Source organism: Phocoena sinus, chromosome 2 (genome assembly GCF_008692025.1).
Source record: "Phocoena sinus isolate mPhoSin1 chromosome 2, mPhoSin1.pri, whole genome shotgun sequence".
NCBI classification, from domain to species: Eukaryota; Metazoa; Chordata; class Mammalia; order Artiodactyla; family Phocoenidae; genus Phocoena; species Phocoena sinus.
Window position 1 is genome coordinate 101644450 of NC_045764.1, and position 11598 is coordinate 101656047.

The following is an 11598-nucleotide window of genomic DNA, read 5'->3' on the forward strand; positions in this document are numbered from 1 at the left end:
TCCACAGATAGTGATGCTTCTCTTCCTCAGTGTCTCAGTTCTTCTGAGTCTCCCATGCCAAGCTCACTGGAGCTGCCGGAGTAGCACAGACCCAAGCTCTCCACACAACTGTAACTGCCACAAGCAACGGGGAATACACAGTAGAGGAAGGTCTAGGCTGGCTGTAGAGCACACCACCACCAATAGCATTTTCAAATTAGGACACTAAGCGTTGCAAATTTTAATAAAGTAGTAAGGGAAAGAGTGAAGGGTGAGAGGTGTTGGGTGCCATCTCCAGGTAAAGCCAGATGACCTTGCTTGACCCTGGAATGGGAGGGACCCAGAGGGATGAATCATTGTAGAATAGCTGAGGTGGGATGGTGCTGCGACTTGTGACTCTGGTGATTGGTCCACTTCCCTGTCTCCTCCATCTCCTCCAAAAGATCAGCAGTAAGTCCTGATGACAGGAAGTAACTTTCTAGGCTATTCCATCTTTATCTCGGATCAGAAAAAGCAATCCTTACCACCACAGTGATTGGCTCTTCCCAGAATCAGAACCAGAGGTGTATATAGGAGATGATAAATGACAGCTCTCATTCGGGGTTGACACCTGAGTCAGGTGCATTATTAGTCATTAGAACCATGTGGCTAGGGGCCAAGTCTAGCCTTTGAGTGTGAGGATTCAGGCTTCAAGCTTCCTCACTGCTGAAGATGTTTAGGCAGATGTGCTAGCTCCACAGGTATCCACTTACTTGGGACATGTAAGTGAAGAGGCATGACCCGATTCATTTCCTGATCCACGGCTACTCCCCAGCCTGCCCCCAAACAGAAGCACCACAAGCCAGGCCAGCTCTTAAGGAGTTCGGTGGTGAGAAGAGGCCCTCGGAGATCTGAGGCCCAGCGGAAGGCAGGTGCGTCCCGGTGAGCAGAAGCCACAACACGAGGATTTGGGGAGGAGGTAAGGCCTGTGGCGGGACATGAGTGAGGAGAGAGGACAGGGAAGGGATGGGTTCTGGCCAGAGAACAGTATACTCAGGTGAGTGACAAGGCGGACAAAGGAGGGACTCAATGTGGAGGGGGTGAGTATACACACAGGGGAGAGAGGAGAGAGATGCTGAGGGATGCAGGCACAAAATGGGGCTATGGAGGAGATGGGGATGGAGTCATGGAGGGCGTGAGACACAGAGAAAGGAATAAGGACATAGGGACATGGGGACACAGAGGGATGGACCTGAGGGAGAGGAGATAGAGCAAGGAGTGGGACGCATGAGGGACAGAATGAAGGAGGATAGGGATTCAGGGTGAGGGGGATGGAGCCCTAGGGTTAGGGGGTGGGGTCTTAGTGGTTTGGGGCACAGGGAGGGGAAGGGAGGGGAAAGACACAGGGTGAGGGAGGAAGGAGACAGCAGGGGAGGGAGATGGTGATTAGCTAGAAGGAGCGGGTTTAGCAAGGCTAATTTCCACCTCCTCTGTGCCCAGAGACCCCAGCCCTCCCTTCTGACTGTTCCCCCTAAGAGAGATGGCACCAGCCAGAGCAGGATTCTGCCCTCTGCTGCTGTTCCTGCTGCTGGGCCTGTGGATGGCCGACAACCCAGTCGGTGCCAAGCCCAGAAACATGACCTCAGCTCGGTGGTTTGAAACTCAGCTCGTGTAGCCCAGGCCTCAGAGATGCAACACGGCGACACAAAACATCAACAAGTACTCCAATCGCTGCAAAGGCCTCGACACCTTCGTGCGTGAATCCGTCTCCGGTGTGGCCGCCACTTGTCAGACGCCCAGCATAGCCTGCAAGAGAGGCCGTAAAGACTGCCACCGGAGCCAGAAGCCTGTATCCCTGACCATGTGTAACCTCACCTCAGGGAGGTACCCAGACTGCAGGTACAAGGAGAAGCAACTGAATGCTCCTTACTTCCATCGTGGCCTGTGACCCTCCCCAGAAAGGGGACTCTAGGAAATTCAAGCTGGTTCCTGTCCACCTGGACGATGTCCTTTAGGTTTCCGGCCAACCGCGTGCTTGGGCCGCACCTTAAATCCCTCTGCAGGCCTCTGGACCACTCCTCCTCAGCCCGGAAGGTTCTCTTCTGACATCTCTTGGGGCCCTTCCTAGCTCAGGCTCCTCTGAGAAGGTGGGGCTGTGGGGAGTTGAGGTGATACATTAGTAGGCTAAACTCCAGAAGAGATGGCGATCTCTCAACTTTTCATTGCTGTTTTTTCATTAGCTTAGGGGTGTGGGTTCCTTGGTCTGTGCCTCCTACATCTTTCCCCTACCCCATCTTCTCACGGCAGAATGACGAGAGGAGGAAAGAAATGGAAAAGGAGTGTAGGGGATTTATGGCGAGAGCCACTCCTATTCCTAAACTAGGCCTCTTCCCCAGCTCTGATTGGCAGTGACGTGGCTTGTGGGCAGGGAGGTGGCCTGAAGGGAAGAAGACAAAGCAGCACCACTTCATATTTACATAGCATTTCACAGTGTGTCCACGTGACTCCCTTGTGAGATAGACATGACTGGGATTACTCATCTTCTTTAGGGATGAGGTGTTGAGATTGCAGAAAGAGTTGTTAATTAAACAGCTTGTCAGGTTGGTTAGCGGCAGCAGCTGGACTTTAAAGTAGAAAGCGCATTTTCTACTTTACCACTGGGCGGAAAAGGAGAGTCCTCTGCAGGGACCACAGGGGAACCAGGTAAGATTTCACCAGTGAAACAATGTCCCGAGAGCTCTGAAGAGCCAGTTACCCCATGTTGGCTGCAGTAAAGGTCATTACCTCTCTAGCCAAGGGACTGTTTATGAGATGCTCCAAGGATCTTAATTCTCTCTCTCTCTCTCTGCCCCCACCCCACCTCTCTGCCATTCCCCTTCTCTAGTCCACTGCTCTTCCTTCCGGGGCCCTGGGCCTGGCTCTAGCTTGATTGCCTATAGCCCTGAAGGCACAGTGTCAGGGGAGTGTCCCAACTTCATCCCCCTGCTCTGGGATCACATTTCCCTTGACCTCAAGGGACTTCGTGGCCCAGTGCCCGCTTGTCACAAACAAGCTGGTGGGAGCTGCCAGAGCTTCCTTCCTCCCGATAAATGATCTCTCCTGCCTTGGTGCTTCCCTGGCTCTCTGCTCTGGCAGTCCGCCCAGGCCGGAGGGGTTGAGATGTGGAAATGCCATCTCCCCGTCCTCCCCCCACCCCTCCAAACACCGGCTGCAGACACCACTTCTCCCTTCCTGGTGAGCAGAACTGGAGAAGCTATGGCTTTATGTAGACTCGGTCCTGATAGCTTCCCACTCCTAGCTCACACCCAGCATTGCCTGCAGCCTTGACCATCACCAGCCCTTTCTCTCTTCCTTAATCTCAGTCCCAGACAAACTGCACTAAGCCCCATGCCCGCCCCACGCCCACCCTACTTGAGCACCCAAATACTACCTTGTTAGACCTTCCCTTCCCAGCTGTGGAGTCTACTCTCTACCTGTCCCTCTCCCACACTCCAGTGCTCCCTTAATGCCTTACCAGAGTCAGAGTAAGCTTTGGAGCCAGATACCATTGGGTGTAAATCTTGGCTCAGTCCTTTGTGGCTACATGACCTCAAGAAAACTGCACCTCTTTGCAACTATGTTTCCATATATGGGAGTAATACTACCTACCCAACAGGATTTCAGGAAGATTTAGAAATGACATTTATGAGGCCTTAGTCAAACCCAGGCACTGATAAGCATTCAGTAATGATAGCTAGCTGTAGGTAACAGTAGGAATAGCCCTGTCCAGTCATATTCACCTTTGGCAAACATGCAGATACCCCTTTGGCAAATACCCCCATTCAATTCTCCTTGAGGTCTTTCTTCTGCTAGAATGATGTTTATGAGTAGGCTGGAGAATAAGTCTGCAGGCAGAGTCCTGCTAGGCGGGCTGGGTGGTTTGAGATGGTGAGGAGAGAAGGTAGAGAAGGGATGATGAAAAGAAAGGGGAGCAGAGCATTGAACAATTCAATTCAAGCAGAGTGAGGGGCCAATACGTTGATGAGTCTTGAAAGTAGAGGGGCAATAAATATACTTTATAGCCAAATGCCAAATGACTGAATGTAAAATCTATATATCCTGTGGTCACTGTACTGGACATTTATCATTCTAAATACATGCTTTTCAACTGAGGTGCATAGAAAACCAAGTCTCTTAGGGGTAGCTGATTTTTCTTTTCAATTTATTCTTTCTTCACAACTCTTTTTTTTATTCTTTATTGATGATATTCTTATGGGTGTTATGGTTTTGGAGACATCCTCCTCACAAACTTTTTAAGTGGATAAAATTATGCTTTTTTTTTTTTTTTTTTTGCGGTACGCGGGCCTCTCACTGTCGTGGCCTCTCCCGTTGCGGAGCACAGGCTCCGGACGCACAGGCTCAGCGGCCATGGTTCACGGGCCCAGCCGCTCCGCAGCATGTGGGATTTTCCCAGACCGGGGCACGAACCCGTGTCCCCTGCATCGGCAGGCGGACTCTCAACCACTGCGCCACCAGGGAAGCCCTAAAATTATGCTTTTAATGTATCCTCTCGAAATAAGAATTTCCAAATATGGCTTTTTCTTGAAATACTCATGATCTAAATAGTATTAAATAACTTAACATTAAACATAATTCTAAAGCAATCTATGGTGTGGTGATAGCGGTCAGAATAGGGGTAACCTTGGGAAGTGCTAACTGGCAAGGTGTAGGAGGTAAGCTGGAAATGTTCTATTCTTGCTCTAGATATGCTTACTTTGTGAAAATTCACTGAGCTGTACACTTAAGATTTGTGTACTTTACTGTAAGCAAATTATACCTGAATTTTAAAATCTTCCTAAAAAGTACAGTTTTTAAGGATTAGTTTGTTTAACATGAGAAATGCTAATATATCAATTCACAAAGATTATAATATAATGAAATCATGGACTCATGATCTAATCTAATTTCTATTGTTCTGCTTTGTACTATTTGTTAAATTAAATAGTAGTTGTGCTAATTATTAAATTGTTGTAAATATTTTTGGTTCAAAAAGTATATAAGGTTTTTTCCTAAAGTTATCCAGCGAATCCATGCTCTTCTATTAGTTGTATAACTGTCAACTAATTTTCCTATTTAACTACGTGAAAATTCTTAATAAAATTTATATGTAGTATAAGCTTTTACAACCATTAATTATTACAACATTTTTCTTAAAATAATAAATATGCATTTATATTTCCCCTGACTGATAGGATTTCAACATTTTTAAAGTTCATAAGGAGAATTTCACTTCCAGTCACGTTCAGAGTACTCACCAATATCTGAAAGAGATTATTCAGATATTAACAATGAACCCAAATGACCTGCCTTGTTTTCATACAGATGCTTTAACAGATTAGATTTGACAGTCACCCATTCCTTCACATGATCCTGATCACAGCCAAGTTCAGGGATGCCAGGAATTATGTTGAAATAAGCATTTGGCTATTCGGCCTTTCAAAGGCTGAAGCTGAGGTTCAAAACGAGTAACAGGTTTGCGCCAGTTACCAAGGCTTGATACATTGCTACTTAAAGGCTGAAAAATGGGAAAAGGAGACTGATTAGTTATGAGATTTCTGTTGCTGGGGGTGGGAGCTCGGAGTGGGGGAGGAAGGTGTCTAGGGGAGTATTGCCCAGCCTTGTGTAGATGGCTCTAAAGAGAATTGTTTCGACCTGGATCTAAGGAGCAGAAACAGAGTCCTGTAAAGAATGTAACCCAAGAACTGGAGCTAGTGTGAACTAGCTTTCTAGGAGTGAGACTATCTGAGATAGCCTAGGTAGGATACTTTTCTACATGACCCTAGTTCCCCAAATTCTCCATACTCTGAAGAAAATGACCCATAGACACTACAAAGAGGACCAGCTGAGTCAACAGAGAGAGAAGGGTCCTGATCTCAAGGGCAGCGTGTAGGAAGAGGAAGTGCCCTTGAGTCTGGAACCCTTTTGCTCACATTGATTCAGACAGCCCTCTTCATAGTGTCTCTGGCCCTAGGGGATGACCTTAGAACTACAGCAGCAGAAAACAGACCAACGCAGCAACAGCGTCCAGGGAGACTTCTCTGTGAGAACCCTGGCCCATTTCACCACATTCCTCCTACGCTCCTGCACAACTGGGCCTCCAAAAGGGCTTCGAAGACTCCAGATCCTCATTTTGAAGTCCTCCTCCTACACCACCCGCCCACCCCCACCCCCGCATTCTACCATGGAGAGATAGAAAGAGCAGTCAGAGCTCTTACCAGGATGTGTTCCTGTGCAGGACTCCAAAGCCAGTAAGCTTGGGAGCATCCATGAAGCCATGGGGGCATGAGAAAACATTGCTAGTGAGGTCTTGTAGGAAGTTCACAAGAGGTGAGATAAGGAAAGATGGCTACCCATAATGGAAATACACCCATGATGAAAAGTCCTCTTGATTTAGAGAGATTGGAATTTCCTCATCTGTGCAAAGGTCACCTACTTCATAGAGTATTATGCAGATTAATGTGACAACATATATAAAGGGCTTAGTAGGAAAAGTTTGAGAGATGTAATCATTTATATTTATTATTGTGATGTCAAACGTTGAGAGGCCAAACCTGTGATGATGGAGCAGGCCTGACTTCCATGACAGAAGAACAAAGGACCTAAACAAAGGAGGCCAAACTCCTCCTCGGCCTCCTCTTGCCAAAAAGAACTTCCCAGCCAAGAGTATATAAGGTAGGGTTCAAGGTCAGACAAAAAGGACAATATGTATTAATTTCTCTAGGTAAGGTAATTTGGAGTGGGGTGGGTAGGGGCAATGCTTTCAATTAGAGGGGGAAATAAAGGCTACTGAGTATTTATATTAAGACTACTTAAGGGGTTTTTTCTCATCTCTACCTTCCATGAATCCAGAGATATGGAAAGAAGGCAGAGGATTTAGGGCCACTAACTTTTGAGGGTGTCCTCCTTACCAGCTCCTCTCCAAAGGGTTCAACTGTTACAGCAGCTGATGGAGAGAAAGCTCTAGTGACATTTCCAACTTCCCCTCCTGAGTCATTTAAACTAGTCCTTAGGTAAGCTTACTGTCCCTTCACCTCCCTTGCGGAAGGTCACTTGTATTTTTCTCACCCTCTGATTCAGCTCCATTTCCTAGTTTGTCTTCCATTACACAAGACTACCACCAATGGTGGTCCACTGCTTTCCAATGGATTGGTTACAATGGGAAAACATCACACTTGTTACTTTCTTCACATAGAAACTTAGTTGAAGTTACACATTTAAAACATAAACTGTACACCTGAAATTAACACAACATTGTAAATCAACACAACATTGTAAATCAACTATATTTCCATTATAAACAAACAAACAAAACAAACAAGCAAACAAACTGACCTAGTGAGAATCAATACAAATTCCTGCTTGGGCCATGGCATTTAGCACAAGACAGAACTTCACATCTGCATAGCTTTAGGCTCTTTCAGTAGATATTCATAAAATCATGTCTTAAGAGATTATATCCAGTGACCTCAGAGATCATCTAGTCCTCCCCTCCGCATTTTGCAAATGAGAAAAATAAGACCGAGGGGACCCAAGATCACATGATTAGTTTAAGTGAGAATTCAGGTTTCTTGAACCAGTCTAGTGATGTTCCCAAAGTGTCATTCTAGTTAATGGTCCCAAATGGATCTCAGACATCTTCCAAGGTCAAACTCATTATACCTGGACTGGCAAATCAATCAGCAAATGGGCAGGTTCCCAGATTGAGACAAAAGCACGTTCATTCAAGAAAGAGTGTTCAGTGCCCATGATCCTGAGGTGTTTACATTTCTGCCTCTCACTTGTGGACCACATCCCCTTCACCTGAATGCTCACATTGTATCAGTGAGATGGAAAAAAAAGTAGCACCCAATAACTTGATGGTAAACTAGTCAAGCATGTCCCCGGACCATGCCATTGGCTGTTTGGAGACATAAATAAGGGCATGCAGCAAGAACAAAAGTCTTCACTTCCCATCTGCTATTTGGGGCCAGGGTGAAAACATTGCAGAGATCCCATTTGGTGGACCTCCAGATGGGCCTAAAACATCCAAAATATTTTATCTTTGGTAAGTATCATCATTCTTTTTTTTTTTTGAATTTTATTTTATTAATTTTTTATACAGCAGGTTCTTATTAGTTATCTATTTAATACATGTTAGTGTATATATGTCAATCCCAAACTCCCAATTCATCACACCACCACCACCAACCCCCGGCCACTTTCCCCGCTTGGTGTCCATACGTTTGTTCTCTACATCTGTGTCTCTATTTCTGCCCTGCAAACCGGTTCGTCTGTACCATTTTTCTAGGTAGGATCAACATTCTTTACCCTCAAAGTTGGCACATCCAGGACTGGGTCTTCATGGTCAACTAGAGCCCACAGAGCAATGTTTCTCAGACTTTTCCCCGAAGTGCTAGTAATGGCCGAGGGGAATTAAGCACCTAAAGTCATGCCCAGAAGGAATGAGCTTTCTCTGAAGCCTCTTTCTTTTGCTTAACTAATATTTATAAAATAACTAAATGCACAGATTTTTTTCCCCCACATACTGCGAGGCTTGTGGGATTTTTAGTTCCCCAGCCAGGGATCAAACCCGGGCCCTCGGTAGGGAGAGTGCCGAGTCCTAACTGTACCACCAGGGAATTCCCTCAAAGATGTTTTATATGTTATCTTCAAACATCATTTGTGGTAATAATGGATCAACATTAATCTCCTGGTTTTGATGACTGTACTGTAGTTATGTAGGCAAGAGTACTTGTAATTAGGAAATACTCATTTCTGTATAAAGGGGTAATGGAGCATTTTGTCTGTAACTTAGTCTCATATAGTTCAGAAATGTTAATAATTAGGGGATTTGGGTGAAGTAGATAGGGGAGCTCTGTGTACAATTTCTGAAACATATATAAATTTGAAATTATTTCAAATCAGAACCATTTAAAATTATTTTTTTAAGTAGTTGGTTTGAATTTTTCAATATACTCCATCAAAGTTTTATTTTATATAAAAACAATGTTTTAAATTACTTCCTTTCTCCAAAAAAAATAGTTTTGGTAAAATTGGGATAGAAGACATTTATCTTGTGGCTTTGTGTGTACTTTGTGCATATCTGCATTCAACCTAGGATAGGAGTGTACTGGCCTTAATGAGGTTTTCCTTAAATTGCTTGCTATGGGCTATGCCTCTGATCAGTATTTCTCTTTAGGAACTGAATGAGGAAGATAAGGTAGCCATGGAGCCAGGGCAATAGGAAGGTTCCTCATATGCTAAAAAATGAGAAAATAGACATCAAGCACTTGCAACAGTGACTGGGACCTAGAAACCCCTCAGCAAGTGTTTGCTCTGCTTTTATCATTGTCATCAACATCCCTGGGAGGTCCAGACACTGAACACAGGCTTGAAATAAGTCAAAGGCAACAAGACACATGTGAGGGGAGCCACATGCCTCCACTCTGGCTGGACTGAAGACTACATCCTCTCCTTCTTGAGGACAGATCCTATAGTCAGGAGCTAAGGGAGGCATTCCACTCACTGAAGCAAGATCATGGTGGCACTGGTCTCCCTGAGCAGGCCCCAAAGAGCTACACAGTAAAGAAAAATGGACCTGGTAGGAGAGAGGGTCAGCCACTGGGTACGGAAGGAGGCTTCCCAGTAGGAGTGCAGCAACCAGATTTCCTGTGATAGTGCTCTGAGCCTTGGAGTTTAGAAACCAGGATCCAGAACATCTCATGGCCATGGGCCTTCAGAGTCAGGGACCCCTCTTGGAGGAGACTCGTTCTTGGAGAGATTCCCTGTGAAAGCTTCTGGCAATCTGAGACCAGCCCAGCTCCTCTGGCCTGGCTGTTGACTTATTGCCAAGACCACAGGTCTCAGCAAGGAGAGCAAGGAGGACGTTCAGAGAAGTGGGGTAAGGTAGCCCTGCTGTCCTCCAGAGCTGCTCTGGAGCAGGACACTGCCCTGCAGGCTGCCCGTCCTTTTCGTTTCCCTCTGGGCTTTTCCAGCCAGAGCTTGCCTCTACCCAGCTTCCTGGACTGTCGTTCTATTTGCATTTTTCTCTTTTTTTCCCCCTCTTCCCTCTCTCCTGGGGATATCCTTATACATACTCACAAAGTAATCGAGGAGCTGAGTATTCACAGTCTCAGTCTCCTTTCTGAATTAGCATCGCAACAGTGTTTCACAACAGAGCTAGTCAAATGCCAGGGCGGCAGGGCATCCATCATTAGGCGTAAGTGCTGCTTCCAGTCAGCTGTCCTAGCCCTAGGTGGTCCTCATGGATGTGTGAGCTGTTCGGCAGAAAGCTAGCTGAAAATCTTCGGTGCTGTGCTCAAAGAAACAGAAGACTATTAGCAGCCACCTGCCTCCTGAAGCTAAAGTTACACCTTCATTCAGCTTGTCTCTCCGGTGAATTTCACTTCAGGGTATCTGCACCCCAGCCCGTCTCAGCCTTGGCACCTACGGAAAGTGGAAAGCGGCATCAGCAAGAGCTCTTCTCACAGGCTGTCAGGACTAACCTAGCGGAGCAGCGAAGCTTCCAGCTGGTTACTCACAGTGGAACCTGTCCTCGGACACAACCTCTATGAAAAGATCCCACCAGTGCCCTCTACTGAGGGGCCAGGAATCAGTTCTGTACAATCTCACACAGGACCCAAGCAGAGGATCAGAAAATGCACAGCCCGTTCTCTCCTTAGCCACTGCTGGTCATTTGTAATGGCCCCAGCCCCTCCTACACCAGCCCCACTCTTCCAGAACCCACTTCTTCCTGAAGAAGCTACCTCTCACCTCCAGGAGGAAGCCTGACAGCCATACTGGAGGTGGCATTTGGAGTTCAAAGACTACCTCAGGCCAGCAACCCAGACAGACTTTTCTGGCTCCCTCACCCACATGCCTCTAGGCTATCCTGAAAAAACTAGTCTCTACAGGATCATTGCGTATTCTCTACTCCCCCTCTTCTGGGCTACCTTTGGGGTCTTCCTGAAGGGCCTCTCCTCACATTCTAGTCTGGCCACTAGCACTTTGATGTTTCATCTTGTCTCATAGAGTCTTAGAAGCGGGCGGGGGGGGGGTGCTTTTTAGAAATTATTCAGCTGAAACTCTTTGGGTTACAAATGATGAGGAAACTAAGAGGACCAGATTGGCGATTCAGTTCAACACACAGTTACTGAGTATCCCTCTGAGCTATCCATATGCCTGACACTATGGAGGTACAGAAGCAAGAAAGGGCCTGATTTCTTTCCCACGAGTTTACCATCTAGTTGGGAAGACCTGATACACACGTAAGAGTCAAATAACAAAACAAGGTAGTACATGATGTAGCACCCAAATGAGTGGTACCGGGAGTTAATGCCGAAGGAGGTTACGTTCAGGAAGGGTTCACCAGAGGTAGAGTTGTACAGGAAGGTTCACGCAAGTGGTGATGCACAAGCTCATAAGGACCAAGAGGAGATCTGAAGGATGGTAATAGTTGAGGGAGAGCCCTTAGGGAAGAGAGAGAAAAACAGAAGTAAAGTTGAAGAGAGCAAAACCTGTCCAGGAGATGAAAAGGAGCCCTGTCTATTAGAATAGTCACAGAGTGACTGTCAGCCCATAAGGTAACTATCAGTAAAGAGGGAAGCAGTGTGGCAGGAAGAG

General features: G+C 46.3%; 1 protein-coding gene across 1 annotated transcript; it reads left to right on the forward strand.

Annotated features, from left to right (window-relative positions):
• The first annotated feature begins 1492 nt into the window (after nucleotides 1-1492).
• On the forward strand, nucleotides 1493-1973 carry LOC116746248 (ribonuclease 7-like). The gene is given in 2 exon segments (XM_032617567.1): nucleotides 1493-1888; nucleotides 1890-1973. Coding segments are annotated over 2 exon segments (474 nt in total). The 5' UTR covers nucleotides 1493-1498.
• The last annotated feature ends 9625 nt before the right edge of the window (nucleotides 1974-11598 follow it).